The sequence below is a fragment of the Nelumbo lutea genome, chromosome 2 (genome assembly GCF_056320005.1).
Source record: "Nelumbo lutea isolate HS-2025 chromosome 2, American lotus-T2T, whole genome shotgun sequence".
Taxonomy (NCBI): domain Eukaryota; kingdom Viridiplantae; phylum Streptophyta; class Magnoliopsida; order Proteales; family Nelumbonaceae; genus Nelumbo; species Nelumbo lutea.
In genome coordinates, this window is record NC_142685.1 from 32,138,770 (window position 1) to 32,153,570 (window position 14,801).

General features: G+C 39.7%; 2 protein-coding genes across 4 annotated transcripts in view; both read right to left on the reverse strand.

The window, feature by feature from the left end:
* Window positions 1-487: 487 nt before the first annotated feature.
* Window positions 488-8,839, reverse strand: LOC148869670 (Glycine cleavage T-protein family). The gene is made up of 5 exons (XM_088968202.1): window positions 7,886-8,839; window positions 2,039-2,292; window positions 1,855-1,953; window positions 1,362-1,520; window positions 488-1,255 (listed from the first exon to the last, which is right to left on the reverse strand). The coding sequence occupies exons 1-5, from the start codon at window positions 8,362-8,364 to the stop codon at window positions 1,011-1,013; spliced, it is 1,236 nt and encodes a 411-aa protein (XP_088824328.1). The 5' UTR covers window positions 8,365-8,839; the 3' UTR covers window positions 488-1,010.
* Window positions 8,840-13,973: 5,134 nt separating this feature from the next.
* CPL4 (C-terminal domain phosphatase-like 4) overlaps window positions 13,974-14,801 on the reverse strand; it is an 83,139-nt gene continuing 82,311 nt past the window's right edge. For all 3 annotated transcript variants that reach the window (XM_088968200.1, XM_088968199.1, XM_088968201.1), the window contains one exon: window positions 13,974-14,573. In XM_088968200.1, the coding sequence (XP_088824326.1) occupies window positions 14,268-14,573 (306 nt within the window). In that variant the 3' untranslated portion in view covers window positions 13,974-14,267. The remainder of the gene's footprint in view (window positions 14,574-14,801) is intronic.

Here is a 14,801-nt window from a genome sequence, read left to right on the forward strand (position 1 = left end):
AAGTTAAAAATTTTGGCTTTTTTTTTTTCAAGTGCTGTTTGGAAGGTCCAGAAGAAGGATATAGGAAAGGTCCCATGGGACCACAGGAGAACCTCCCCACTCTCCAGGAGAAAGTTGTCTAAAGGTCTGCCATGCCATGTAATTTTCAAAATACATATACTACCCTGTTTGGGCTTTTTCACCAAACACTTACAAGAGCTTATTAGGATAAGCACTTCCAGGCTCAGTGTCATACAACCATATCCAAATTACCATCGCCAACATACACCATGCAGTGACACTCTATGGAGTACCAGTACAACAATGCTACTCCATGTGGCTTTAGTCTTCACAGTTTTGGTTTCCTAATATTTCAAATATCAACTCAGAAAACTTCAGGAGTCACAGAAACTGCCTGCAATCCTTTTCTTTGTTTTCAAATAATCACTAGGATGAATTTTTTCTTTAAGTTTTGGTTTACAAACCAAGGAAGAAGATATCAAGGCCAGGCATAGAATTTCCGGGTTGTATTCGTTTACAATGTTTCCCAAGGGGAGTCCAAATCTTGCTGTTCACTAGCAAAAAGTGCATAGAACTATGCAACCATTACAACAATGATATTGATACTTACAAGGGACAAAGTTGATTGAGAAGAAGAAATATGTTAAACCCCAAATCAGGAACTCAACCCAACCAAAGGTTTTGCACCCTTTGAAGCTACCAACAAATTAATACCACAAACCTGAAGACCAACCAAACAAGCTTGCTCTGTTCCAGCAATCTGAGACTGTCATTCTTTTTTCCAACTGGTTCTTAACAAGGTTAATTGCAAAATGTTCTTCAGACTGTCGCTTCCAAAAGTAACTGATTGCTTCCACTCATTGAGGAACTAATTGCTTTTTATGTTGCACATGCCAGCCAGTGGGCTTCTCTATACCAGTATCCATTAAGACCACATGTGTAATAGAAATCAGGTTCAGTCCAACATGTGGATCCAATTACCATGCATGGTCTATTGGCAGCCTGTAACTCTAAGCAACTGCATGGTGTTCTTGATGCTCAGGAAACCATTCAGCAGGCCACCATTCTGGCCTAATGGCTTCAACCTTCACATCATCCTGCCCCTTGATTCTCAAGGCACCTGGAACTTTAAAGGCTTCCTCCAGCCTCAACAGGCCCATCCCACAACATCCAAGTGCTGTTGTCACTGCCCCAGCCTTCTTGTTGGATGCACTATCAATAACTTCTAACCCTGGAATGACCTTTTGCTCTACTTCTGAAAAACAAAATAAGGAAATGAAGTACACCATAGTATTGTCAGATAATATTAGTATATTACAGATCATGTAAGATAAATTGAATTTTCCTAAAACTCAAAATACCTTTGCCACTCTCATAAGCAAATTTTAGAGGAACTAAACGCTTGCGAATGATGCCACGGTGATGTGTACGGGCAACAGACTCTTGGCCCACATAACAACCCTTGTCAAAGCTGATTGCATTTAATCCAGCGAGATTGTATTCAAGTGGAATAGCATCGCCTGGAAAAAAAGCAATAGGAGCTTGAGAAGTGCTGATTTACAATAACTGACGTGGAAATAGCAACCAGGGTCCAAACCCAGACAGTTACCACTTGCTAATAGGAGAAATTGCAATGTTAAGAAAAGATAAGTATAGCTTTTGAATGTTGTTGGAGATGGTACAGCAAAAAGGACAGAGAGGGTGGAAGATATTAATGAGGTAAAAAGAAATATTTTCATTACCATATTGATGAAAGTTAACAAACTTGTGATTCCTTTTCAATATGTTATCACTTTTTGTAGAATGCACATTTGAAGAGAAAATGCAATTTAGTGGTATATAAAACCAATGCACCTTTCGGAATCTCAGTTGAGCCCTCTGCAACCCCTTTTTCCACTCTCCATAAAAGGTACTGTTGTTCATCACATTCCTTATCAGACTCGATCAGTGGTGCTGCAAAAAACAAAGTGAACCTATAAAGTCTACTCATTGGTTGTCATACATAAGAAATACGAGCACAAACAACATAGGAGCTTACGTATTGTATTTGATGGAAAGATCCCCCTAAAACCAAGACATTCTAATCTGGGATCCTTGAACCACTGCCACCCAAGATTGTCTCCCTTTGAAGCTGACACACCAGCATGATCAACATCACCACCCCAGCCAACACCTGCAGCATCTGGTTCTTCTGTAGATGAAGACCTATTGGAAATGTCTCCACCAAAACGCTGCCAACAAGAGAATTCTTTGGCCAGATTCTCAATCTCAACCTTAGATCTTAACCGGTATCTGTAGCATCAAAACACAGACAAGAAAAATGCACAATTCTCGGTTGCAATGGCAACAATAGGTCTGATACAGGTATTTAAAGAAACAGCATGCAGATTTATTCTTATGTTAATAAAACAACCCTCTAGGCTACCCTGATCCTTTAGAAAAATGCAAAAAGCACTGAATGCGAGTGTAAGTTGTAACTAACACATTTACACAAAACTTCCTGATGAGGGGTAATTTGGCTGACCAGTCACAGAGCGACATGTGGCACATCCAAACCGCCCAGAAGCATGTCAGCACCAAGTACCACATGTGTCCTGACCTGAGGAGACTGATGGGACAACAAGGCCGCACACGCTACCTTGGTAAAGAAGGCCGAAGGCCGACATACACTTCACGTCCTCTGACCCGGGCAACCAAAGAGCCGAGCAGCCAGCCAACCTCCGGGGTGCCAACCTGCATGGCAGATTAACCTTATCCTGAATAACGCGCCTATCAGTTCAGAGTCGGGCGGTAGCACAATCCCCATCTGGCACGGATGACCCCGTCCTCCGTATAACTCGGGGAGATCGGTTGACGACTACTGCCAATGTGGAAGGAACGTGCCCCAAAGATAATGGGCAGAAAGGGCCTGACGTCCCCAGATATCTCAGATGCGGAATCCGGACCCCAATGCCTATATAAAGGACTCAACTAGCTCACGTTCTCTTACTCTCTGCTCTCAACTAGCTCAGCTGACTTAAGCATCAGAGTGCTCACCCCAGGTCTAAACCCCCGAACACTCTAATCCTCTTCTACTTTTGCAGATCGGTACGCCAACCTCAGTATGCTTCGTCTGAGCTGTCCTCCAGCAGGGAAGCAAGTGAATTTGCACGTCATCACTTCCTATGATTGCAGTTGAGCATTACATACTGCTAGCTTTAACCGTGTTAGAGGGTTAAACTATTAGCTTATTAGTTGTCCAATGTTTGGTTATTAAAAAAATAATGTGTTGGAGCATATAATAATTTTCCAGCTCTAATGCCATAATTAACTCAGCTAAAACATAAAAGAAAAACCCTTGTCATCCACCTTGCAGACCAATTCAGAGATCAAGAAATGAGGGAACAAAGCCTAGAAACATTTAGCTGTGCAATCATATTATTGGGAAGATGGCTTAACAATTGATCCTGATGAATCCTATAGGATGCCTGTACATATCTTCGCTTTGGAAAATAAAGAATCGTATCTTCATTCTCTGTATTAGTGTTTATAACCCTTCCCTTTCTAGGGGCCTTATTTCCTCATAGCCCTGTAGCTATCACCTAAACTGATAGGAGGAAAAGACTCTCATATATTCTCAGTGACAAGGAAAGATAGTGACGATGAACTTAGTTGCACTTAGAGAGCTGAACGTCATTCCTTATGGGATTAAGGGTAGCTAAAGAGCACATTTTGCCCTTAAGAGATGTAGGTGATGTAGGAATTACTTTTGGGTCCACGGAGATTAGTAAATTTATCATGGGAGATGAGATCTAGCATAAAACGGCTTCAATCTCTTTCTTTCAGGTTCTGAAGGTGTACGTTTTTGTGGCCTACGGCTTGTCCATGGCCAGTATTCATAGAGAGGAATTATATGGTGGCTATTTATACATTTAAAAATGAACCAGTGAGATTTCATTCTGTTGAGCATCCATTTTGTACATCTTGCAGAATAGACAGATGCACCATTGCAACAATAAATTGTTCATCATCTAAGCTTTGTCCCAACTATAAGGGGTCAGCTAAACGAATCCTGTTTTGCCACTATGTTCTGTTAACTGCTATAGCCTTTTTTTATCAGTGTTAACTGCCATGGCCATTGTTAAATTCTGAGTGCTTAAATAATTTCTTACTAGTTCAACCAATGCCCTTTTTGGTCTGCCCCTAGAAAGGAAAGGAATGGGTATAAACACTAATACAGGTGTTGGGATTGTGCCTTATTTTACAACCGCTGGATTAATTTTAATCTAACGGTTGATGTGGTCCCTCTTTAGGTTAAAGAGGTTTTACATATAAAAGCTTTCTTTTGTATGTAGGGTTAAAGTTTTTGGGAGAAACAGTGTGAGAGAAAAATATAGAGTGCTCTTGGTGTGAGAGTGTTTTTTTTTTTTTTCTCTTGTTTTGTTCTTCAGGTTGAGAGAAAAAGGAGAATGGGTGTACAAGGGTTAAGGGTTGGTTTGGGCTGCAAGTCACAAGATACTTGTATTGTTTCTCAGTTTTCTTTGGTAGTGAAGAACAGATTTCGCCTCTCCCGTGGACGTAGGCAAAGGCCGAACCACGTAAATCTTTGTGTTCTTTGTGGCACTTGTTTTATTTGTCTTTACTGGGATTTCATCTTTTTGCTGCTATTAGATTTCTCATGGTTGTTATTTTATATACCTTGTGATTTTATATTGTGGGTGGTTGTTGTGAGGCCCCAACAAATTGGTATCAGAGCTCCCAGGTTAGTGTTTACAAGGTGCTTGTAGAATTGCTTGAGAAATAATGGCAGCAAAAGGTACAGGTTCTCAGTTCCAGATTGGGAGGTTTGATGGAAAAGGCAATTTTACCCTATGGCAAAGAAGGGTGAAGGACATCTTGGTTCAACAAGGCTTGGCTAAAGCGTTGAAGGGAAAGGATGGGAAGCCAGAAGACATGAAGGATGTTGATTGGGAGGACATCGAGTCAAGGTGTGTTAGTACGATTTGACCGCTCCTGGATGATAACGTTATGTTTAACATTATGTGGAGGAAGAGTCTGCACCGGAATTGTGGGATAAGTTAGAGAAACTTTATTTGGGAAAAAGCTATATCTGAAGCGGCAATTGTACCGGCTGAAGATGGAAGAAGGTAGGGATCTCCTGGAACACCTAAATGTGTTCAATAGTATCTTTGATCAACTAAGGAAGGTTGATGTCAAGGTAGAGGAAGAAAAAAATGCCCTCTTACTTCTTACCTCACTTCCTGATTCATATGAAAACTTGGTGGTAACTAGACCTGTTCATGGGCCAGGTAGCCCGACGACCCGACCCGGCCCAGCCCGCACCCCGGTCAGGCTTGTCATATAATTAGGCCCGCGGGCCTGACCTCGGGCTTAACACAGTAAGCCCGACTGTGTTTCAGGCTGGATTTGTCAAAAAAGCCCGACCCGAGCCCGGCCCGACTCAGTATTATATATTTTATAAAATATATAATATGTATTTTATATATTATATAAAATATATAAATAATATAATATTTATTAAAATATATATTTATAATTTAATATATATATTATTCTTTTCTTTATAATTTCAATCTCTCTCTCTCTCTATTCATCTGCTTCAACAGTAATAATAATAATAGTATAGGCTAAATTTCGGGCCCGGGCCCAGGCTCGGGCTTCAGGCTTTTTATGAGGGCTGGGCTCGGGCCCAAGTTGTAGGCCCGATGGTCGAGCTGGGCTCGGGCTCGAGCCTTAAAAAAATTTGTTAATACACAGCAAAAGCCCGGCCCGAGACTGGCCCGGCCTGGCCCATGAATAGGTCTAGTGGTAACATTGCTGTACGGGAAAGATACAGTAAAGATGATATCTTTCTATCAAATGAGGTTAGGAGGAAGCCCAAGTATGAGAGCGGGCAGGACTTTGCATTGGTTACGCTGGGAACAGACCGAAAAAGAAAATCGCTTGATAGGGGGTCTGAGAGCAACAGGTCTAGATCCAAGGCCAGGGAAAAGGGCAAGATACATTGTTATAGATGCAAAGAATTTGGTCACATGAAGAGAGATTGTCCTACACGAAAAAGGAGTGGGGATGAATCCGAAAGTGTGGCAATTGCATCCGATGATGATGGAGACGTTCTCATAGTCTTCGAGGTATGTGCAATTTTTCTCCAAATGAGTGGATTTTAGATTTTGGATGTTCTATGCATATTTGCTCCAGGAAGGAATATTTTGACACATTCCAAGAGAGGAAGAAAAGTGTTGTCTCCTTAGGTGATGGGTCTACGTGTGACATCACGGGTGTTGGGATAATAAAAATCAAAATGTTTGATGGAGTAGTTCGCACTTTGGGTGGTGTGGTGTATGTCCCAAATATGCGTAGGAATCTTATATCACTTAGCCGCTTGTACTCCAAGGGTTGCAAGGTTTTTGCTGCAGGTGGAGCCATGAAAATCACACATGACGGTATGGTCCTAATGAAGGGAGAAAAATGCAAGGGTCTGTATCATCTAGTTGAGAGTATAGTGGCTTCCAAGACCTCGATGGGATGTTGGAAACGGAATGCGCAAGGTAGTGTGTCCACACGGAGGGTCTCTTTTGTGGACAGAGTGGAAACAAACGCAAGTTTCCAAGGTATAGATGATGGTGAGAGGAAGGTTCCTGTTAGAAGAGAGGAAGGATCGAAGTCCCTCTCTGAAGTTAACTAGAATTGTTAGGTTGGGTACAGTTACACAGGTACATTGGCCATTTTGTTTGAATCAAGTGGAGTCAGGACCGAATGATTCAGGTTATGTGTAGCTGGTGGTGTTTACAAGGTTAATGGAGGTTCGTGGTATTTGCAAACAAGTGGAGGCACAAATAGTATATCTCTAAGGTGGTTGAAAAATAAGCCAAGGTGGAGATTGTTGGGATTGTCTTACTTTACAACTGCTGGATTAATTTTAATCTAACGGTTGGTGTGGTCCCTCTTTAGGTTAAAGAGGTTTTACATATAGAAGCTTTCTTTTGTATATAGGGTTAAAGTTTTTGGGAGAAAAGGTGTGAGAGAAAAATACAAAGTGCTCTTAGTGTGAGAGTGCTTTTTTTCCTCTTGTTTTGTTCTTCGGGTTGAGAGAAAAGGGAAAACAGGTGTACAAGGGTTAAGGGTTGATTTGGGTTGCAAGCCACAAGGTACTTGTATTATTTCTTAGTTTTCTTTCATAGTGAAGAACAGATTTTGTCTCTCCCGTGCATGCAGGCACTAAGGCCAAACCACGTAAATCTGTGTTCTTTGTGGCACTTGTTTTATTTGTGTTTGCGTAAATTTCATCTTTTTTTGCTGCTATTAGATTTCTCATGGTTGTTATTTAAATACCTTGTGATTTTATACTGTGGGTGATTATTGTGAGGCCCCAACAACACAGAATGATGATATGATTCCTTATTTTCCAAAGCTCAGCATATATACAGGCATCCATTCATCAAAAAAAAAAAAAAACATATGTACAGGCACCCTACAGGGTTCATCAGAAAAAAATCGTTATTTCCAATTAATAAGAGCAAACTATATGTCCCAAAAAAGTGATTGCGCCGCCAAACCTTTCTAGGCTTTGTTCTCTCACTTATTGATCTCTGAATTGGCCTGCAAGGTGGATGGCAAAGGGTTTTCTTTTATGGCCTTGTTAAGGTCTTGAACATCTTATCTGATCAGAAGAATAGTTTTTCCCCCTTCTTTTCTTTGGTTCCAATAAGAAATTAACAAATCTTAAACTATCAAACAAACACCTATTGTTTTAACACAGGCACTGCACAAATCGAAAAATACAAGATCAAATAAAGATCAGAACCCTTTGCAGACAAACTCATTTAAGCATAAAACCATAGAAATGTGGAAAAAATAAAACAGTATCATCAGAAGTAGTACTTACTTCTTGAAGCACTGCAGCAGCTCATCCAATACAGCAGCATCAACATCTGCGAACAGCTCGAATTCCTCATCAGAGTCTGAACAAGGAAGCGAGCCAGTTCTGTCGAGCTTATCACCGGACCGGGAGGGGCGATAAAGGAACAAGTCATAAAGGAATCTCCCCTGGGGAGTGAGCATTGCAGCATAGAGCCGGGAAGCAGACACAGTGGATAAATTGGGTGTAGTCAAAGCAGAAGTTTTCTCCCCCACCGGCTCAAGGAACCGCCGGACGTCGTTGGTCAAGAGGCCCTGCAGAAACTTAACAGTATCGGGGCCTCGAAATCTAATGACAGAGCGGCTCTTGAGAAGGGAAGCCATTGGACCGGCATCTTCAAGATGGGCTGCTTGATGATGAGAGAAAAGCTTCGAGGGGGAGGAATGAATGTTTCTGTAACCATTAATAGATCTGTAAATCTCTAGCGATGGCTTCAAACGATGCATTCTTCTTCGCTTCTGGTAAATTCGGTCGAACTTCGCGCCGTTCTTGCAAGATTCGCAGGTGTAATATGTTTTCGTAAGCTAAGCCTCATGGGTCGGGAGGACTGTAACGTGGGTCTTATGACGCGTTTATATTTGAGTGTTTCAGGATCAAACCACGTGGCTCCGGTGTTACTTTTCCGTCTAAAACGAGAGAAATGGCGAAGTTCCCCAAAAAAATAAATCAACTCTACCAAGTGCTCGATGAAATGCCCAAACCAAAGGCTCAATTTGATAAGATCATAACCTCGTATTTGCACTCTATATATTCGAATTTGCCTTCTTTCCAAGGAATATATGGAGTGCAAAATCTTGTATTTTGTATGTATTTATAATGTATATATTTACATTTATAACTCTTTTCAGATTGAGCCTAGAGAGTCAAATAATCCTTTTAAATATAATACATGACACACCCGGGGAAAGAACATAAGGCTCCATTTGAGAAGAATGTAATACAAATATATAAAGTGCATTCCGGTCCATGCAAATGTAAGGTTGTTTTAATTTTGATTAATAAATTTGCTTTCTTGTCAAATGATTTTTAAATGTAATAACTAAAAGGTGCAAACATAAATCTCAACTTTAGAATATATCTCTTTAACATTGTTTAACTTGGACGGCAAAAGTTTGCTTTCATTTTTTAATATAAACTTTGTTATCATTTACCTTCAATCAAGGTTCAAAGTGTCGATACATATTGTGTCGATGGTTTCCCGATATGACCCTTCAGGGATTATATCGGGTCAGACACTGGTTCAGAGGATAATTGGGCCTTAAACTGATCCTTCTGAACCGGTTTCAAAAAAAATAAATAAAACTTAAAAAAAGTACTGATACAAGTTAATATCAGCGTATCGACTTGTATTGATACTTTGAACCTTGCTTTCAATCTTTATCAAGACACAAATACATTATTACCAAACACTAGCAAAACTTAACCAAAATACATATATGCACTAAACCCGCATTTGCACTCTTCCCAATCAAAGCCTAAATAAATTATGTAAAATAACTATTTTGACAATAAAAAAATTACACAAAACCCTTAAAAATTGAATCGAGGAATATGAAATTCACTCTGTTCAATTCAGTTAGGATTTTAGTCCAATCAAGTAACTTATCAATTTTATACCCTTGCCTAACTTGGGATCATGCAATTTTTTTTTGTATTATACATTATTTAATTTAATTTTTGAATAATTAAGTTGTTATCATTAGATGTTATGGGGCCAAAGCTTGGCCCCAGCCCGGTCCATAATTCATTAAATCATCTTTCATTAAGCATGGAAAGCCTATAAGCCCAGTTGGAACCTGGGCTTGTAATCAAGGTTCAGGCCTTGGCCTAGGTTGAAGGGAGCTCGCATTCTGTGCACCCGCAAATGGCTGATTGATACATCGACCAGGCCAATGTTAGCGCGCGTTTGAGCATTAACGTGGTCTGGTCCGGTTCACGTGGAAATGAACTGGTTCATGTGAACACGAACCGGTCGAGTACCCAATCAAAAAGCTCCTTTTCCAGTTTCTTCGATTCTTCTTTCAATTCTTTCTTTTATTTCTCTCCGCTAAACCCTATCCATACAACAGAGTAACCCTTGTCCATCGGCGGCGACAGAGCTCTGGCGGTGAATCGATGGTGATAGAGCTCCGGCGGCGGCGATGTATCCTTCTTCTCTTCTTCTTTGACTCTCCATTATTCTTCTTCTCTTCTTCTTCTTCTTCAACTTCTCCGATGGTAGGTCCGGTCTGAAGGACGAACAGGTAGGATACGTCAACCATAAACATCTCACATCCCACATCCCACCATTGTTTCTGAATTTTGAATGAAAAAAACGACTGATGAAATAGGGGTTAGGGCTTGGGGAGATAGGCTTTGTTCTGATGACTGATAACTACCAATGTGAGGAGTAATGGTTCTCGAAAGAAGATGGGAAGAAGAGGAAGAAGAAGAAATAAGAGTTGTTGGGAAACTGGAGAGAACTTTTCTATATTTACCGTTGAAATTATTGCCACCGTTGGTGGACCATGTTTATGGACACCGGTGTATGTGAGTGGCTGATGGGATGATTTTCTGGGTTAGGACCGGGACTGGGAGAATCAGAGAAGTGGAGGAAGTGGGAGGGACTGAGGGAGTTCGAATGAAATCCTTTATGGGCGGTTCATTCGGAGGAGAGTCAACAATAGCTAGTTCAACCAACCAAATTATTAATAATGGAGAAAACTTCCGTTAATTCAGGGTTAACACGTGTTCACCTCTCATTCGTAGGTGCACTTGTCCAGTGCACCCATGGGTGCACAGAATGCGACCTCGGTTGAAGGCTTTATCATGGTGCTAAACCCAGCCTGTCCCATGATCACCCCTATTGAGAGGACTCCTCTCTTCTTCTTTCCTCTTTCTATTATAGATACAAAAGTATAGTTAGAAAATAGAAGCTTCAACCCAAGGTTTAAAACATCGATACAGATCGACATGCTAAGGAAAATGGGGCATATTGGTCTGTATTGATATGCACTTTATATTTTGTTTTTAGATTTTCTTTTCAAACTTGTTCAAGGGGTCAGTATAATGCATGTCTACCCCCTGAAATAGGTCAAACCCCATAACCATCCCTATAATAGCGTATCGTTGGTCATTGATATGATATGTATCAGTTGATGTAGAACGATACATTGTGAAATTTTGATCCATGCTTCAATCTAATTAGAACATGTGCAAAGGAGCTCTTGAAATAAAAGAAGTAATCTTATGATTTGGGGTGATCATTTTCAGCTTGGCCCGACCCAACCTGGATATTTTGGATTGGGTCTAGGTCTTTTGTTCAAGCCTAGATGGGGCTTAGCCTATATGTATATATAGCCTTCCCAAAACCCCACATTAGTAGAATATCATGCATTGGGCTGCCTTTTTGCCTTGTGATGTAACAATTTATACATAAAATGCATAGGTTGGAACCAAGCCTGGCCTAAACCCAAGCTATAGCCCTTATCACAAGTGCAAGACCCATGGTCACCTCTACTTATGATATTCCTAGGAGTGGCCATAATTCAAGCTTTTCACAAGTTATTCGATCTCGACTTGGTCTAAGCTGAGCTCTGAGTCGAGCTCGAGTCCAATACATAGGCTTATTTGCCAATTGAGTCAAACTCAAGCCCAATAAAGCTTGGCTCATGAGGCTTGCAAACCTAATTGAGCTTATACATATATACATACATACACACACACACACACACACACACACACACATATATATATATATAAACAATAAAATATAAAAATAAAAATATTATATATATAATATTTTTTATTGTTTATATATATAATAATAATAACACTTTTTTATAATTCTTAATTTTTATATATCAAATAAAAATAATTTTTTATAGTTTTTTTTTTTTAATTTTTATAAAATGTTTGGCTCACCGTCAAGCTCAAGCTAAGCTGAACTTGGACTTACAAGCTTTTGACTTGAGCCAAATTAGAGCTCTAGCCTCATAGTTTATTAGCGACCCATGCTCAAATAGCCAAATTTGGCTCAGCTCGAATCAACCCCTAGATGTTCCCAATTAAGCCATTATTATTTTTATCATATTAATTATTATTATCATTATTATTATTATTATATAAAATAAAATTTGATTGGTTTTATTACTTTTATTAATTCATTTTAATTATATCTCAAATCAAACAAAAAACTGCACAAATGGGGAAAAATACAAGAGGTATAAGTTTTAACATTATAGCAACTTGAATTAAATAACATTTAATTAATAAATAATGTTTGGAATCCAAAAGTTTGGAAATCCTCATACATTGATTCAACAAAACTAAATACCAACATTATAGGCAATCCACGGAGGTTTGGGTTTAAATCTGACTGGTGAGCATATCTGCAATGAAGCCATGTATATCAGTCGAAGGTAATCTGTTGTTTCGAGGCAGAGGAGTTTAATGAACGAAACTGGCTTCAGTTCTCACAAGACCATGTTCGTACCATGTTCATACTATATAAGTGCAAAGATATTCTTAGTGCATGGCTGTAAAAGACTGTACAAACGATGTGAGCATAGTCTTGTGAACACTAAAGCTTATCTCTTAATGAAGGTATTTTTACGGCTACTAAAGCTGGGTTTGTAGCAATGTAAATGCAGGATTGGTGCTATACTGCACTTTGGTCCGATTTTGTGGGCGTTCCACTTTTCTTCCATCGAAGTAAACTTGCTCACATGTCAGTATGTCACATCCTTTCTTCTCTCATATTTCTCCATCAGAGACAAGTGGCAACGGTCACTATGCATCTGCTGAACCTGTCGTTGGCGACCAAGGTAACATCAATATTCCAACGCAAAATCATTAAACATACAAGCTTCAATCTCAGATCTGAGCAAATGGTGTCCACCGATCTCAAATCTGAAAAAACCTCTTCACTGATGCCATCTCAGATCTGGCAAGAAAAAGAGCTTTTGTTTTAATCGCATCTGGTATAAACACCTAAGAGATCATTCAAATCTCTTATACAAGATTTGAAATTTCAGTCTGTATCGGCCAATATTGGAGGTTTCCCGATATACCCCTACAGGGGATGTTTCAAGGTTTAACCCAGTCCAGGGAGTAGACAGGCCTTAAATCGACCCCTCTGAACCAGATTTAAAAAAAAAAACTTAAAAAAGAAAAGGAGAAATGAGCTTCGATACAGGCCGGTACACCCCTACCAACATATCGTCCATACCAATATTTTCTGCTTTGCTTTTACATCCCCACCCCTCTCTCTCTCTCTCTCTCTCTCTCTCTCTCTCTCTCTCTCTCTCTCTCTTCTATTCTTCTTCCCTCTCTTTTCCCCTTTCCTCTCTCCAAATGCCGGCAAAAGTGCATTGACAGTTTTAGGTAGTCAATGCCAAATGAGAAGAGATGAAATCAAACATACAAAAAACGAACCCATTTGCATTTTGAGAACTAGTAGAATGTGAATTTACAGTGTAAATTTGAGGTTAAGGACGTGTAGTATCAATTCCATTTTGTTGTGCAATGGCTATGCTTTGGAATTTGGTAATTGGTAAAATTACTTTGGGTTCTGTTCATATTTTATATTGATATTTGGTGCCACTTAGGCACCATTTAATGCCACAAGCAAAAAGGTGAAAATGTCTCCATTGCAAGAAACCTCAAAATAACATTTTCCCCAGAATGTGGCTCTTACAGAACCTGAGTGACCCAGTATTGCTTGAAACAGCTTGAAAACGTTCAACCAAACAAAGAAACGGTGAGAGAAAACAAAACACTTATATGATGCTGACCTGATGGAAACACCTTGGAGAAACAACTCTGGTACCAAACACCTACTAAGTAGGGGAGTTACAATTCAGTGGTTGAAGGTGATGCAGCAAGCATAGTGAAAGCTTTGCAAGAGAATTTTGAAACTTCATGGAAGGTGCATTCTGTTATTGAAATTATAGATTTCTGCTCAGAATTCTTTTATTTTGGTAAATCATGCAACGAGGAATTGTTATAAAGTTGCTCGTGGTCTAGTCAAGACATGGTGCCTGCCTTCTAGTATCAGCGAAAGCTAGGAAACGAGTGCCCCAAACTGTATGGTTGATTTGTTAAATTCTAATTGTCACAAAGATGCATGTAACTATGCAACCCTTACAACAATGGCATTGATACTTACAAAGGACAAGGTTAGTTGAGAAAAAAGAGAACCGCAAAGTCTCCATTCAGGAACTCAACCCATCTAAAATTTTTGTACCCTTTGAAGCTACCACCAGATTAAAACCACTAACCTGAAAGACCAATAAAAGAGTTAAGGAAGGTAAGTATACAGGCTTGCTCTGTTCCACCAACCCGAGGCCAGAAATTTTCTTTTTTCAGGTCACTTGTTCTTCTTAACTGCAAAATTTTCTTCAGATTGTCGCTCCCAAAAATAATTGGTTGCTTCTATCCATTGAGGATGAACTAAATGCTTCTTATGTTGCACAGCCCAGCGGGCTTTCTCTGTACCAGTGTCAGTTGAGACCACATGGGTAACAGATGAGTCAAGTTCAGTTGAACATGTGGCTCCTAACTGCTCTGCTATCTTCCAAAGCTGATGATTCTCTGCATGGAATTTGGTAGGAAATACACGGCTGAAGACTATTTTACACCCCTTCAGAACATCTTGCCTTACTGTTTTCATCACCTACAGACACCAGCAACAGGGAAAATTTCTGGTTTAGGATATAAAATCATATGCTATCATATCATACACCTGGAATACCAAGGACAATCACAATTCATGTTTGGTCAAAATTCAAATTGTTTATCTCAGTTTAATTTTCATAGCATTGGGATGAACCATCTAACATTCTAAAATGATCTCATTGTTGCCAGATGTAGTTAGGTTAAAGCAAGTTAAAACCCAAGACCA

Bases quoted from the DNA above. Each gene is read 5' to 3' on its own strand.
- LOC148869670 (XM_088968202.1), bottom strand. From the start codon at position 8,364: ATGCATCGTTTGAAGCCATCGCTAGAGATTTACAGATCTATTAATGGT. The intron at 2,293-7,885 runs GTAAGTACTACT...TTGATGCTACAG, and splicing joins CTGCTGCAGTGCTTCAAGAA to ATACCGGTTAAGATCTAAGG. The intron at 1,256-1,361 runs GTATTTTGAGTT...TTTGTTTTTCAG, and splicing joins TGCTTATGAGAGTGGCAAAG to AAGTAGAGCAAAAGGTCATT.